At 39.0% G+C, this 17,097-nt stretch overlaps 1 protein-coding gene across 10 annotated transcripts in view; it reads left to right on the forward strand.

Annotated features, from left to right (window-relative positions):
• The window catches only part of tjp1b (tight junction protein 1b), a 139,139-nt gene that overhangs the window by 108,548 nt on the left and 13,494 nt on the right, over positions 1–17,097 (forward strand). For 7 of the 10 annotated variants that reach the window (XM_016277724.1, XM_016277727.1, XM_016277728.1 and 4 more), the window contains 12 exons: positions 3,888–4,015; positions 4,253–4,358; positions 4,452–4,602; positions 6,252–6,360; positions 7,016–7,235; positions 7,328–7,512; positions 7,697–7,792; positions 7,870–7,952; positions 8,072–8,282; positions 8,525–8,625; positions 9,802–10,155; positions 13,301–13,537. In XM_016277724.1, the coding sequence (XP_016133210.1) occupies positions 3,888–4,015; positions 4,253–4,358; positions 4,452–4,602; positions 6,252–6,360; positions 7,016–7,235; positions 7,328–7,512; positions 7,697–7,792; positions 7,870–7,952; positions 8,072–8,282; positions 8,525–8,625; positions 9,802–10,155; positions 13,301–13,537 (1,981 nt within the window). The remainder of the gene's footprint in view (positions 1–3,887; positions 4,016–4,252; positions 4,359–4,451; positions 4,603–6,251; positions 6,361–7,015; positions 7,236–7,327; positions 7,513–7,696; positions 7,793–7,869; positions 7,953–8,071; positions 8,283–8,524; positions 8,626–9,801; positions 10,156–13,300; positions 13,538–17,097) is intronic. The other 3 variants (XM_016277729.1, XM_016277730.1, XM_016277733.1) reach the window with 1 other exon arrangement.

Here is a 17,097-nt window from a genome sequence, read left to right on the forward strand (position 1 = left end):
AAGTTGTGTAACCCAATGTGTGTGTAGTGTGCTGAAATGGTGTTCTTGTTTTACCTGAACTACTTGACGTGTTCATTTCATCATCCCAACATCTCTCACCTCTGGCTGAAGCCCAACAAACCAACTTGGGCGCAGGAAATTCATTGGTTTGTATGCCCAATCCCAGCATGCATCTGTGACATCAAACATATCCCTTCATTCTCATTTCTCATGTAAATTCAAAGAACTGGTCTCGGCTGTGTGTTACCTCTTTTCTGCTGAGTGAAAACTGAAATAGGGGTGCCTGTCGAAAAAACGTACACACACACACACACATAAAGGTCTGCTGCTGTCAGTTTGGCAGTGCAGGCGGAAACATGCTGCTTTTAACATCGTTTGTAGTAGTTCCTCTGCCTCAGAGAGTTCTCGGTAATACTGGCACATCTGCTCAGCCAACCATCCTTGAAAGCCGTCCAGTAGGATTGAAGCACCACCTGCCCGGTGTGTGAAGAGTCACAAAAAATTGGAATCTGTGAAGGCAGAGGCTGCTTCCTGAAATCTTAGGCAGCTGCCTTTTTGCCCATCAGTCCAGCTAGATTGTGATTTGAAAACTTTTTTGTGGTATGGATGTCATCACTGAATTCCTGGTTTAGGAACCAATGGGTTTAATGGACTGGAACCTTTTGAGGAGCCAATTTTTATGTCCCCAATCCAATTTTTCTTTGGTGGAAATGTAAAATGGTGCCACAATGGGTATGGCACTGTGCTAACAAAATACGTTCTAAAAAGTTTTAACAAACATTCTATTAACGTTACTGGAAGACGTTTGTTCAACTTTGAGAAAACCTTGCTAGAACGTTTTTAGAACATTCCCTGGTAGATGGGATGTTTGAGAACATGCAGCAAAATTTCCTGTCACACTGAGAACATAAGAGAAAATACCTGCATATACATCAAAATAGATTAATATTTTTGCCTGTCTGCTACCTCCCATGTCACAAAGTTGGGTCTGTTGGCGTTCTTATGGCGCTGATTTTCAGAGTGATTAGTCACATGGCATTTGCTGAACAACTGCCATTGAGAAGTATTGTACATCTCCACTTTGTTTTAACCTTGTAAGAGTGAGAGCGAGATCCAACATTTTTCTACTTGCTCTTTCGAAGTTGATTTTACCAGCCTGGTTCCGGATTGTCAATCTGCTAACTAAGGAGAAAAAGACTGTGTGTTTTAAGATGTCCTGCCAAGTTCTTCCCTCCCTTTTCTCTTTCATTTGAAAACTAGAGAATCACACCAGTGTTTTGAAACCGGTGCATTGCAAAATAAGTAGGATCAACTCCTGAAAGAGAGAAAAAAATATCTATACAACATCCAGTCAGACCAATGTTTTGGCACAAATTCATTGGGCACTTGGATGCAAACCAAATTAGGCAGATGCCAACATGTGCATGCTCTCACTCTCAAAACTAGTAATATTTATATATTTTAATGGGCCCTTTTTTTTTTTAGTTTTGTATGAAATTAAAAATCGGCACTGTTAGGTCGGCACTAAATTCCAATGTAAAATTTGGGTCCTGATGCAAAACCAGTTGGGGAGTTTCTGAATTACACAACTTATTGTAGATCAAAAAGCTCTTCACATTCCCGTACCAGAATGTAATAGTTCTTTGAAATAGTGCTGCCCTCCTCAGCAATGACTTTTTCTCTCGTAGTCGGTTTTATGGATCATAGGATCCGTAAAGACCATCGAGCGGACAGTGATGGCTTTAATGCTTTGAAGTATAGTGCGTTATGCCACACACTTATCCTCAATGTCATCAGCCAAAGCTTTTTATTGAGCCACACCGTAATTGCTGGAAAAGATATTCGTCATTGTCATGAATAAAACAGGACCACATGTGGCGGCCCGGCCCTGCAGAGATGGACCGTTTCTGCAGTCCGTGGATGTCAGCCGCTGTTGTTTACTGTGACGATAAAGGTCACGGGCCGGACCCGTCATCTTTGGCCACGTGCCGATTTTTGGAGTGCATCAATGGCGGTGGTGCACCTGGAGTCCTTTTCTCTTCCCGTCTTTCTCTCTCTCTTTCTGTCTCTGTCTCCTCCATTACTTCAGATCAGATGGGCTGCGCTAAATATAGTCCAACAAAGGAGTTGCAAAGCACAGCTGTGACCTTCAAGACTACCTAGCTGCCCTAGCCACACAACGTCCTCCCTCTCTCCACATCTACCTCGCTCTCATCTGCCATTTGTCTTTCAGTGTAAACAGTGTTTTATGGGTTGTGTGCTTAGGCTTGATAGTGTGGAAAAAGCAGTGTTGTTTTTGGTTGTTTTGCTGAGAGCAGAGCATGCATTAATCATCAAAAGCTTTAACCGAACAGCACAAAAGCTAATTTCATTCCACACTGTACCGTATATTTTTTAGTGTCCTGTATATAGGTGTATTATTGATTGTACTTTCACTTACAGCCTGAAACATACTCTCCCAAGTACGTGAATTAGCGATGGGCGCTTTCGAAACACTGCTTTGTGAAGTTTCGAAACCTTTGCAAATCATTTGTTTTTCATTAATGTTTCGAAGCATGTTGCAAACTGTCAAAGTCACATTATTTTAGTAAATGAGGCTTCGTTATGTCATAACTCTTTCAAAATGCTTCGAAATTTTGGTGGCTCACCGCTAGCGTGTGGTTTGTTGTATTTACACCATTCTGACCAGCAGGTGTCACCTTTGAAGACCGTGAATCCTTTTTATAAGCAATTGGTGCAATTGATTCAAAGTTTTGAAAAGCTTTGTTTCTCCCATTGCATTCTCAGCGTCGCCACAAGGGACACTATAATGGACATTCGCGTAAAACGTCAGTTTTCTCTTCCAGGTTGACTACTGTCATGACGAGAACAACATATTGAAAATCTCGTGGAGCTAGTTAAATTTGACTCAGGTTTAATAGCACAGATATGATCGTGACTCTATCGCCCCCTAGAGTACTTGGGTTTGTTACCGCCAAAATAATGCAAGGTCGCGTATTAAGTAACCAAGCCACATTTTTTCGTTCACCAAGCATTCACATCTGCGTTTGGGTACTTGTGTTGAGAATGTTTCTGGCCTTAAGAGGAAATTTTTTTCATTTTCAACGTATATATTCGATATGCCTGATTCATTTGAGCACGTTTTATGCTGTTTGTTTCAAATCAATCGGTTAAAAAAAATATTTTTTTTCGGTTGTCAATCGGTTGTTCAGTGAGCCAAAAGACAAAAAACGCTCATTCACTGGTTTGTTTCTGTTATCACTCACAAGCTTTCCAGTAGTGTCTATATCCGTTTTTGTGAGAAAATAAGTATTTAGTTAAATACGACTTTAACAGTGTTGCTGGTTATGATAATTTAAGTTGTTTTGTACAATGCATAAGCGTTAGTGACATCAATTTGGAAAATCATGTTAGCAGTTTGGTTCATCCAGACTGTTACAATTACTTTTTCAAAAGACTGATTCATCGATTATCATTCAAAATCGATTCATTCAAAAGGGAAAAAGTCAATATTATTGTCATAAGTTATGCAAATTTGTGTTCTTTAGAAGTATATAATTTAAATAATATATATGTTTGAGTTTAATGCTGTCATGATCCTAATTGTCTTAGAGACTTTTATGACTGTTAAGTTGAAAAATCATTCTAAGAATTCAAGTTTTGCGTTGCTTATGTTTCAAACATATCACTACCCTGAATGTTTTACTTCCAAACGAACTTCTCACACACAATCCACTGATTTAAAATGCATTGCAAATCGGTTTGACCAAATCATTCAAAGACCGATTCGTTCACAGATTTACTACAGTAAATCATAACAAGACCAATGTTTAATGTGTGTGATTCTAACAGCTTTGCTTTGTGTTGTCCTTTTTCTTCACCCGCAGTCACCGAAGCCATGATGAAGACAGGGTCTCAAAGGCTGGGCCGCTTCCCGTACCTGCTAAGATGGTGGAGGAGATGCCGAAAGAGCAGACTGCAGCCAGAGAAGAGAAACAGCTCCCCCCTCTGCCAGGTCAGAGGTCACTACACACGAACACACTGTGATCGAACATACATTACTCTCAGCCTGGGTTTGTGCTCAGGCGGTGACGAGCAGCGGGAGTTTGTCAGTTGTGACAGTGTCTTCACACCTGCTCCGTCCTGCTGGGCGTCTCTGTGACCTCCCAGAGCGCGACATGCTCCTGTGGTGACATTTTTGTGTGTGCGCGTGTATTTTACTGAAATACTCAATGTGCTTTGATCTCCTCAGAGCCCAAGCCTGTGTACGCTCAACCTGGCCAGCCTGACGTGGACCTGCCTGTTAGTCCGGCAGATGCCCCAGTGCCCAGCGTTACGCACGATGACAGCATCTTACGGTGCGCCTCACTAACTTTCCCCAAACTCAATGTTTTAGAGAGATTGAGAATGAAATGTCCTAGAAGTCCTTATGTTTGTGTGTCCACCCTCAGGCCGAGCATGAAGCTGGTGAAGTTTAAGAAGGGCGAGAGCGTGGGGCTGAGACTCGCTGGTGGGAATGACGTTGGGATATTTGTGGCGGGAGTTTTGGAGGACAGTCCTGCTGCTAAAGAGGGCCTGGAGGAGGGAGACCAGATTCTCAGGGTGAGACGACCATGTTTTGATTCACTGTAACCACTTCACTGATTAATTAATGCAACTTCCGTCTAAAAGCTGTTTATATAGGCAGCTACATATAAAGGGCACTTTGACAGCGATGAATTCATCAGGTTGCTAGCAATCCACCAATCAGAGCAGTCAGTGTTACTGTGGAAGCGAGAGCTCTGGCAAAAGAACTCGACAGTGACCACATACTCCCATGAATTATTGCAGTTTCACTCTTAAATAGCTTATGTATTAGTATATAAATGAATATTTTGGATTCATGGTCAGTAGTATAATTTTGAGCTTCTGTTTCTGATTTGATTGATTTCTGATTCGATTTGCGGTGCTTCATGGGATGTGTAGTTCAGTGGTTATGTTGTCTGTTTAACAATTAAAAATATTTTTTTCGTTTCAGATGTTGCATTGATTCAACTTGGAGCTGTTTAGTTTGATTTACGTCTCCTTACTAGTTTTTTTCTTTAATGCTTAAAATAAATAGAATTCTGGAACTATTTTTATAATAACTAGTCTTTATAATAATATACATTTTTGTAATATGCACAAAAATATATTAAAATACACAATAATATTTGGTTAAATAATTTTTTTAAAGTATTTTAGTATTGTTTATTTTTATATTTTCATTTTTATTTAACTTTTAGTTGAAGATTTAGTATTTTTGTTAGTTTTTTTTTTTTTTTTAATTCTATTTAGTTCTTATTAATGTTTATTTCCATTTTAGTTTAGTTATTTTAGTTAAGTTAAACTAGCTGAATAGAGTTTAAGTTTTTTAATATATTATTTTGGTTAATGTTTATTTCAATTAACAATTTTTTATGGTTTCCATTTTAGTTAGCTAAAATAACTCTGGGCTGATCTCTCGATTTTCTCTAGATACATTTTTAACAAATTTCATTTATTTATAATGTACACTCCCTTCGACAGTTTTTGCCAACAAGGTATCTAATAAGGCAGCATAATTTGCTGCCCATTATTTGGAACCGGCTTCTGGTCAGGCAGCCCAGAGATGCCTAAAAATGTTGCTTAGGAAGTTGCTTTATGTTCTTCATGCTAATGATGTGTGTGTGAGAATGGGCATTTCTGTCTGGTGTTGATACCTGCTTGGTTTATGCTCAAGTCATTTCATCTCTTACAGTTTCTCAGCAGTTGAGCCTGAAGATGTTTGTGGTGGCGTTTAGCTGTTGTGATGAATAACTCGAGTGGGACTCTTAAAGGCCTGTGGGTGAAGGGAGATTTGGTGTCCCGGCTTTTATAACCTTCTGTTTACGGGCTCTTTAATGGCAGTCCTAGTTTTATGGCGGTTCGCACTTCCAAAATGTCCCTCTCGTGCTGTTTAGATGCTGTTAAACCTCAGTGTGTGTGAAGATGCTTGCTTCTCTCAGGATGGTTTCCGTGGTGACGTTGGTTTCCATCTCCTTTCTGCCAAACGCAGCCTCTTTCTCTTCCTCTCTGGGTTTTTCCAACGTGTCTATTCTTTATTCAGAGCATTTGTCACCTTCCCTTTCTCACAAACCTGACCACACAGTCACACTTTTTCATAAACTTGTCTTGAAACTTTCCTCTCATTCGTTAGACCCCTTTAGAGAGGAGTTTTTGTTCTAAATGGCTTTTCTTTAAACCCTCCCCAGGTAAACAATGTGGATTTTGCAAACATCATCCGCGAGGAGGCAGTGCTGTTTCTGCTGGACCTGCCCAAAGGAGAGGAGGTCACCATCCTGGCCCAGAAAAAGACAGATGGTGAGGATATGTCACCTCTTAAAATTGAATATGAATCCCTGTTCGTAAACCATTAAGACATATCATCAGAAGTGTCCCTCGCACAGTCCATAAGTAAACTCACGTCTTTGTACTTTCCTTACGCATTTCTGCCAGTTTGCGCTATGCCAAACTAGAAGTATTAGAAATATCTCACTTGCTGATAGGAAATTAAATATATATTGTAATATCTAGCTAATCAAAAGAGCTTCTTTTAGCACCTGATCAAAAACAAATGTGTTATCCTGATATCTCGTTCAAGCTACTTGAAATAGCTTTTCTTAAGTTAGCTGACTGAAAACACAAAAAGGGAAATGTTTAATTGGACCGTTTTAGCTTCGTAACATGCGGAAGGGCGAGGAGATTCTGGGGAGAGATAGAATCTTGTACAACATTATATTATGAAAGTAAAAAAATTCAACCTAAAGAATAAACCACCCTTACCTGATTCCACCAAGCTGGTTTCTGCTGGTCAGACTGATCTGGTTCTTAATGATTTTAAAGGGATTTTGGACACTTGTCAGACTTGTCAGTCTGATAAACTAAACCAGATAAGACCAGCAAAACACCTTAAACTGTTTTAAGCTTTTTATCAGAAATGCAAAATAATAATGCCGTCAGTCTCTTTGCTTCCCAGTATACCGGCGCATTGTAGAGTCCGACGTAGGTGACTCGTTCTACATCAGGACCCATTTTGAGTACGAGAAGGAGTCACCCTACGGCCTGAGCTTCAATAAGGGGGAGGTCTTCCGAGTGGTCGACACCCTTTACAACGGCAAACTGGGCTCTTGGCTCGCCATCCGCATCGGCAAGAACCACCAAGAGGTGGAACGGGGCATCATCCCCAACAAGAATAGGTACAGAAGCCATTTGTACTAGTTTGCATTGAGTCATGTGTTTAATATGTAGAGTTGTTGAAGTTAGAGCTGTTGTTTTGTGTTCTCTGCAGGGCTGAGCAGTTATCGAGTGTCCAATACACTCTCCCAAAGACTCCAGGAGGGGATCGGGCTGATTTCTGGAGGTTCAGAGGCCTCCGTAGCTCCAAACGCAACCTGAGGAAAAGCAGAGAGGACCTTTCTGCACAACCCGTCCAAACAAAGTTCCCCGCCTATGAAAGAGTGGTGCTTCGAGAAGGTAGGCTGTTTGTAGACCTGCTTTTAGTTGCTATGGTTATTTCAGGTTTGAGCTATTTTTGAAGCTTAGCTAATAATTTTCAGTTTGTCTGTGGATGTTTGCAGGAAATAGTCTGATAGACTTGCATTGAAGGACAATGTTTTGTAGATATCTAGTTAACCTGTTGTTTCTCCTGCTTAAAAAGCTGGGTTTTTGAGGCCGGTGGTCATTTTTGGGCCTATTGCGGATGTTGCAAGAGAGAAACTGTCCAGAGAGGGTCCTGACCTCTTTGAACTTGCAAGTAAGTTCTGCGTAACGAGATTTTTCGTTTTTTCTTATGTTAAGAAGGTATAAAACATCTTTTTCTCCTTCCCTCAGAGAGTGAACCCAGAGACGCAGGCACAGACCAGCGCAGCTCTGGAATCATCCGTCTCCATACCATTAAACAGATCATTGACCGGGTGAGTATGGACTCGGATAATTTAGTTAACTGCCATTCCATCTGCTCAGCTCGTGAGCGTAGACTCACAGACTCTGCAAAGACCCAGCTGGTGTCTCATGATTCTGTTTGTGCTGCTAGGACAAGCATGCCGTGCTGGACATCACCCCCAATGCGGTGGATCGTCTGAATTACGCTCAGTGGTACCCCATCGTGGTGTTCCTGAATCCCGACAGCAAGCAGGGTGTCAAGAACATGAGGACCAGGCTCTGTCCCGAGTCCAGGAAGAGCGCCCGGAAGCTGTATGAGCGTGCTCTCAAACTGAGAAAGAACAACCATCACCTCTTCACCAGTGAGTAGACCCAAACATCAAAATAATATCATTAGTCTCATGTTGTTACAAAACTGTGTTAGACTTTCTTTAGTCCATGGAACACAAAAGGAGCAATTTTGAAGCATGTCCAGAACAATCTAGTTCTTATAATGAATGAGAACTTTTGCAAGCTACAAAAGTACCATAAAAGTTGTTTTAAAGGCAAGTACCACTTGTGGTGTATTTGTAGTTAAGTAAATTGCGGCTCTACTTCCTTTTAGCCACCATCAACTTAAACAACATGAACGATGGGTGGTATGGCGCTTTGAAAGAGACCACCCAGCAGCAGCAGAACCAGTTGGTCTGGGTCTCAGAGGGCAAGGTAAGCTTCTCTAGTTTTGTGGCTTGATGTCCAAATGTTTCTTATTTGTCTAGAGCCCCACCCCCCATTTATGAGTCGACACAACACTGCTCTCTGGAATACTTGATTCTTATTGATCAGTCGTGGTCGTTGGTTAAATATTTTGCTATAGTTACACTGTGATTGAATAAATAATAATTATATACCTGTAATAAGTGGTTGAGCTATATATTGCCAAGGCCAATATATCGAACGATGCTTTGTTTTTTTGGTTTTGTTTTGTTTTTTTCTCATTTTATTTATGGGCATCGGCCTTTAATTTTTTCTTTTTGTTGTTGGAAGAAGGACTTTTCTGTCCTGCCAATGCCTCAATAAAAAAATAATTACATAACTGTAATTGTAATTAGTGGTTGACCTATATATTGCTACGGCCACTTGCATTTTTTTATGTATTGCCATTGGGCTCTATGGTTTTTTGTTTGGTTGAGTTTCTTTTATTATGACAGCACTAAAAAATAAATAATTAGATATCTGTAGTTATAATTGGTGGTCGACTATTATATCAGCAAGGCCAAATATATTGACTGACATTTTCTTTTTTTAATTATCAGCATTTGCCTTTTGAGTTTTTCTGTTTGCCCAATAAGTGTCAGAACTTTTATTTTGACATCACTAAAACAGCCAATGGCTGAATGAATAATGACTATATAAATGCATATGTAATCCTATATATCAACAAGGCTGTTTGAAATTGTATAATTATTGGCATTTGATGATCGGTATTTATGTTTGTCAGAGTTGTCAGAAGAATTTGGCTTTCTATTATTAGTAAACTGTATAACTGAATAAATAATAATTATATAACCATAGTTAAAATTTAAAAACTAAATAAATCTGAATATTGCTCTCAGCCGATATATATCTGATACAATAAACAAAAAGTCTAATATCAGCTGATAACCGATATCGAACAAATATATTGTGTATGCCTAAAATCTCTGCTTAAAACAATATTTACTGTATTGAAAAAACTTTTAAGACCAAAAAAAAGCTGAGCTATTTCTGCTTTTACACGGTTACAGACCAAGCGTTTGATATGCATTAGTTTACACTCTCACCCATCCATCATTTCATTTCCACTGCTGTGGGCCATCAAACTCATCCTAACCGTCCCTCCCTCCCCCTCTCCACATGCAGGCAGATGGCGCTCCTGACGATGACCTTGACATCCACGACGACCGCCTCTCCTACCTCTCGGCACCGGGCAGTGAGTACAGCATGTACAGCACCGACAGCCGCCACACTTCTGACTACGAGGACACCGATACGGAGGGCGGGGCCTACACCGACCAGGAGCTGGATGAGACCATGAACGATGAGGTGGGCCTACCCAGCGAGCCTGCCATCACACGCTCATCTGAACCTGTCCGAGAGGACCCGCCGGTCATCCAGGACGCAACTGGGTACCCGAGCTACCAGCATGCTGTGCCGCAACCGGAGCCAGTTAATCGCATCGACCCGGCCGGGTTTAAGATGGCAGCGCCTCAGCAGGTACAGAATATGAGTACCATTATGTGTGTGTGTTGGTTACTTTTACTCTTTACTTCATTGGAACTTCTGTAAAGGTTTATGTGGGTCATTTCAGCTATGCAGTGCTCTAACTTTTAAAAGATGAATATGCTTGTGTTGTAATTTAATGATGTTATAATCTTAAAATGTAGTATTTCTATAAATGATGCTCAGGCACTTAATTAAAATACAAATTATTACCTATTCACATACTGGCAAGAAAAATATAAGATGGAACCTGACAAGATGAAAATAAGAATCTAAAGTTAGCCATTGTTTAGTGAGGAGAGTTAGCTTACGTAAGGGTGTCTGCTTGGGAGGTTTTTATTTATTTTATTGTTTTGTATCAATCTATCTATCTATCTATCTATCTGTCTACAACCCTCTACATTGCGAGTAAATCACTCGCATATGCGACTAAATCTTCACTCTGGGCGACTAAATGATGTCTAATATTAGCCAATGGCTAATATATTCTCAGATTTTACTCGTCAGTGTGTGAGTTGGAGGCTGAATATATGATTAGCACAGATATATTTTCACTCGCCGAACACTCTCTTACTGAGTGCTTCAGAGTTTCACTCTCCGCCAAGCGATCTGTGCTGTTTTTCAGTTCATCTGAATGGACGTGCAACGCACCTGTATTTAACGTACCGTAAACTCTAGTGTGAAGGCGCACGACTCGCCATCGCTTTGTTTCACACACACACGCAGCGAGAGAGGGAGAGAGAGAATTGACGTGCTACCTATGCGCGCTACATGTAAACGATATTATTTGTTGTATTTTGCTGTCAAAATAATGGAGTTCCTTTGGAATTCTTCAGCTTTTAAGAACTACCGCTTTCTCCGGTAGTGGGCGGAACTAATGCGCAAACGGCAATCTCATTGGCTGGCGCTCACCTATTATCGTCCCTGTTTTGATTTCAGCAAATCAGTTCGAGCGAACGCACACAACCTGATTAATATTCATGAATCCAGTAGCTCATTAATCCTTGTTGCTTTTTATATTGTTCTTATTAGTATAATTCATATCATTATTATCTTATCAGTATTTTTGTTAGTTTTCCCCCAATTTTTTATTTTTATACAGAAACACTGACTGACCAAAACAGCAACACCACCAGTCCTAAGTTCAGTTAAAATGACTAATATGCGTTCATACATGGTTATCAAGTTTTAATTCTAATTACTAAAGTTCTACCATTAAATAATATTGATTATCATATTATAATGCTTGACTGACTGATGTTAAGCCTGTACTTTCAAATATTTATAAAACTGTGCCATTTTACAAACAAACAAATATATATATTTATTTATTTATCAGTCTGGCGAGTAAACTAAACAATTTACTAGCCAATGGCGATTCAATTCAATTTTTTTTTTTTTACGATTTTGTTTTTAAACATTATACTCCTTTTTCTTTTTATCACACAAAATGTAATGATTCAAGTCAGACCACAAAAAAAATCACAAAATTATATAAAATCTGTTGTTAATGCTTGCTGATGTTTGTGCAGATGTCACTTCCTGCAGAAATATGACATTAAGGAATTGGCTTTTATTAGTTAAAGGGATAAAGTTAGTCTTTAGGGCTTTGTTAGTTATTAAAGGGGTCATATGAGGCGATTTCAAGTTTTCCTTTCTCTTTGGAGCGTTACAAGCTGATTGTGCATAGATAAGATCCCTGAAGTTGCAAAGACTAAAGTCACAAACCCAAAGAGATATTCTTTATCAAAGTTAAGACTCTGCCACGCCCCCCTAAAACGGCTAGTTCTAACACGCCCCCACATATCTACCTCACTATGTGGAAATATTAGCATAATGCCGCCCAAATGTGCACGCAAAGAAAGAAGGCGTGGTTTCAGTAACCGCAGTTAGTGTTGAAGCAGCATGTCAGGGAGACGCTGTGTGTTTCTAGGTGAAAGCAAAATCACTTTATTTGGCCTTCCAGAAGTAGATGCATTTAGGAATCTTTAAGATCACTTACAACAGAACAGCAATGCATTTTATGGACGACCGTTTCGTGAACCTAGGAGAGGAGGTCATTCTGACTTTGCTATGACAATCTGGCGCTTCTGAATCAGCTACTGTTTTGTTATTAGTTTAAGTATTTGATATTGACTGTTCAAATGCGGAGTTTTGTGCATCGTGTGTGTGTGTGTGTGTGCGCGCGCGCACTTTTACTGTCTTTACATTTATTTTGAAAGAAGAAGCTCGCGATTATGGTAAGGGGAGTTACATTTCCGACGAGTGCTTGCGGTGTTTGGCCAATCACAATGCACTGGGTCAGCTGGCCAATCAGAGCAGACTGCGCTTGTCAGAAATAGGAACTTTGTAGAAAACGAAGCGTTTGAGAGAGGCGAGGCATAGAGAACCTACAATAATGTACAGTATTTGAAAAATAATGTGTTTTTTGAACATTAAAGCATGTCAACATATTCCGTTCCACCAAATACACAAAATAATGATCTTTAAAAAAGCATCATATGACCCCTTTAAGATATACAGAAGACTGACAGGATGAAAGTTAAACTGGAGGACACAGGGAAAGTTGAGCGGATATATCACATTCTGCAGAGAAGGGAGACTGGGGTTTGTCGCGGTTTGGAAAGAAAGGGAGAAAACATGACAGAATAACTCGGCGGATATCACATTTTGAGTCAAATAAAAAATTTACTTTTCAATACCAACCAGATACAATACTGATTTTGGCGGAAACTCAATTTTATTAAAAATGGCGTTTATCACGTTTTGGAACCAAACTCTTCATATATATCAGAATGTACTGCATAGTAGAAATTACCATATAACTCAACAAAAACCATTTTCCTTCCTTTGGTGCATTATCTGAAATGTAAACCTGTATTTCCTGCACTAATAACATTTTAAACTGCATATGCAACAGGACTTGACCACTACCTAGTTTCTGCTTCCTGTAAAGCTAAAGACACTATTTTATTCAAAAGCACACTTAAGTTTGTATGAGCAGGTGATATTCTTTACCAGACAAACTCTTATTTAGCTTTCAGTAGCTACCAGTTAATCTGGTTAAGGATGCTTTGGTGGTCGTAGCTGCTAGTTGTAGCTGGTGCTGTCTGTAACCTCTTTGCCCCATACTCCACAGCAAGCAGAGGCTGCTCTGGCCTCACCGCCCCCTCCCTCTGCAGCGGCAGCAGCGCCCCCTGCTGTCCAACCCACCACGCCTCTAGCGGGTACGAACCCAGAGGAGCCGTCTGGCACCCCTCAGGCCGACTCCCTTAACAGCCCCGTCCCCGTTCCCGACCCCCAGCCCGAACCTGAGCTCACTCAGCTCCCAACACATGACCCCCACCAGTTGCTTCCTCCTGGCCCAGATCCAAAGGTACCAGCACCACCGGAAGCTGGACCTGCTCCCGGCCCGGTTCAGCCCAGCTCTCTCTTTCTCAACCTTGCCTGTGTCTATCACGTTTTTCTTTGACTCCTCCCACTCCACTGTCTGCATGAATGCTCCGCCCACCCCACACGTGTGCTGCGTGTGTTCCTCTGACACTACGGCAGTGACTGTGTAACTGGTACACATGCACCACAGGAGGACGAGGACCCGTTGCATAAGTAGAAGTGCAGTCTCCTCACATGTTGCCTCGTACTTCCTCTTGCATGGCTCCTAATTTATGACTTTCTTTCAGCTTGTTCTGTCTGTAGTAGGGCTGGGCGATATATTGCATCGTCATGAATGTGATGGCTATTTGAAATGGTGCACCTTTGCGAATCTGTGACTGTTTTACTGCACTTTTTATTTGGCCGCTATATTTACTGACTTTTTTTCTTGCAATTCTGCTTTTATATCTTGCAGTTGTGAGTTTGTATTTCTTTCGCAATCCTGAGTTTGTCTCTCAAATATAAACTCAGAATTGGGAGGAAAAAGTCCAAATTGTGAGAGATGAACTTTAATCTCTCAGAATTGCGAGAAAAAAATTGTCCAGAATTGTGAGATTTAGACTCGTAAATTTAAGATATTAATGCAAAATTGTAGGAGGAAGTGTGGGATATAAATTCAGAATTGAGAGAACTTGGAATTGTGAGAAAGTACAAATTGGGAGTTTCAAAAGTCGCAATGACCTTTTTAATTTTTTTATTCCGTGGTGTCAAAAAAAAACAAATGAAAGATGTAAACTCAGAATTCTGAGAAAAATAAGTAATCTTTAGAATCTATAGAAACATAATTTGAACTGTAGATATCAGAATTGCAAAAAATTATTTTTGCAATTATTTTGCAAATTATTATTTTATTTTGTTATTTTTATTCTGTAGTATGAACAGGCTTCCATAGAAAAGTCTGAATTTTGTCCACAAATTTTTTTTGTAAACTTTCCATCATTGTCTTGCGACCCATGAGAGCATTAAGACAAAGGTATTTTAATAGCACCATTAACAACATTAAAGATGAAAGATTATTAGGTTTTAATTGTGTAATTACGTTTTAAGAATTCGAGTCATAAAAATTTGAATCATTTCCATTAATCAGTACAAACAGTCCACTGTAAGTAGTCAGTTCATAACTGATTCAGTGATTCATCACTTAAAATTTTCACATTTTTATAATACATATTTTTTAAATATATTAAAATGCTTTAGTAAAATTATGCATATTATATCATTTATTTTCTTGTATATCATTATTGTTTGCATCAACAATTTTCATTGGAATATTTTCTCCCATATTATTTTTTTTTTTATGTATTATTTTATTAGTGCAAATCACTAGAAATAATTCTTCGTTTTATTTATTGAAAAACTGAAACCTTGATTATTTTCACTGCATTTCTTCTTTAATTAATCATTTTGAACGTACTGTGCTGTTTGATGTAAACAATGGATCCTCAGAGCAAATGCATATATATACAGGTGCATCTCAATAAATTAGAATATCATGGAAAAGTTCATGATACTTTTATAGCATTTAAAATGAACCAATAACTAATCAAACCAATCAATAACTTATACAAACACTCTCATAAAGAATATTCAACACTTTTAAGAGTAAATATTTAATACTGCCAGTGTCTAAGTAGTAATCACACATATATAATATAGGATACTTATAGGATATATATATATATATATATATTGTAAACTCATAAGACTGGGGGGAAAAAATAAACAATTTTCAAGCTGTATCGCCTGGCCCTAATCTGTAGTGATAGCCGTGACGGTAGCGTTTGGCTTTGACCCGAATCACACCTGTACAGACGGCCGCTAGATGCACTGTAGACGTGTCACTTAATTGCAAACAGACCTTTCCCTGATTTGCAAGAATGGATTTCTGTAGTTGCATGTTCATTTAACCTGCAGACAGTACTTACAGCAATGTAAAAGAAAAACATCTGGACTAATCCTGCATAATGTCTTCATAACCGATGTTTCTTTTCATAGATGAAGACGTTATGTAAGAGCTTCTGTGATTATGTTAAGTTGTCTTATAGGAGGCATTGGACCTTTTACAGCTCTACTGTCTTCAGGCTATACTTTGAAGCTTGAGAAGGAGCCTTTCCAACAATGAATAAGACATCCTTAAAGCTCCACTTGGACCTATTATACATTTATTAGATTTTACTAAAGATGAGGAATCAAAGAAGTGTAACCAAGTGGAGGTGCTGTACATGTTGAAGGGCTTCTTATCAAACTTTAGAAATGTAGAGCTGAGTAGCAAGTTGGTAAGATGCTCGTTTTATTGCATAATGAATTAGTTATTAATGGGGTTTTTTCTGCTCAGGATTTAGTTTAATTTCAGTGCTTGCAAGGCACCACCATATTTATATATCAAACATTCGTATAATGCCATAATTAATAATTGAGCACCAATAATGATCATAATTAAGCATCAAATCAGCATATTAGCATAATTTCTGAAGGATCATGTGACACTGAAGACTGGAATAATGCTGAAAATTTGCTTTGCATCACAGGAATTAATTACATTTCGAAATGTATTCAAATATAAAAAAAATTTATATCACTATTTTTCCTTTATTTATGCTCAAATAAATCTAATCATGGTTATCATAAGAGACTTCTTTAAAGTCCCCCTGTAGTCAAATATTTTATCCCTTAAAATGTATCTTTGATCATCAAAATTACATATTTAAATGTTTTTTCTTGTGAAAATAATTTTCTCATTCCTTAAAATAGCTTGAATATAACTCTACACCCTTGCCTCATTTACTATACGCGGATCTATGAATATGCAAATTAGTCCCGCCTCCACTCAGTAAATAAAACTGTTTTTACTAGCGGACAACTACAGTGAATACTGTAACATTCGTTAAAGTTACGTACTTGACGATGTTGTGTCCTAAAATGCCTTGAAGACCCGAATGCAGCCGTTTGTGATTGTTAATTCGTGCCCGCGAGCAAACGCATGTGAAGTGCAGACGCAGCTGCGGGAGAGGTGGGTCTGACTCCGGGCTACTTTTACACTGTTGCCACGGGTTAATAGTGCAAGTTAGAGGTTCTAAATTCACATTAAACCACAGCTTCATGGGTTTTTTGGTCTGATTTATTTTTGGTTTTGTGCTGGTATTGGTATATTTTGCATGCTAGTGATAGGAATCAATCCCTTGACGTGATTGGTTATTGGTTTGTGACGTAGCAAACCGAGGCCCCTTTCAAACCGTACTTCTGGGTCAGTCTTTGGGAAACTACAGTTTTAAGGAGAAAATACTCCGCAATGGTGTTGATTAATAGATTGGCACATGGTTTGTCTAAAGGCATATTAAAAACACCACATAGACAAATAAACAACATAAAAAACTTGATTTTCACTACAGGGGGACTTTAAACTAAATAAAACAAAACAAAAATCACAATTATTAGTAGTGTGTGTGTGTATATATATATATATATATAGAGAGAGAGAGAGAGAGAGAGAGAGAGAGAGAATTA

This window comes from Sinocyclocheilus grahami, unplaced genomic scaffold, assembly GCF_001515645.1.
Source record: "Sinocyclocheilus grahami isolate Dianchi unplaced genomic scaffold, SAMN03320097.WGS_v1.1 scaffold115.1, whole genome shotgun sequence".
NCBI classification, from domain to species: Eukaryota; Metazoa; Chordata; class Actinopteri; order Cypriniformes; family Cyprinidae; genus Sinocyclocheilus; species Sinocyclocheilus grahami.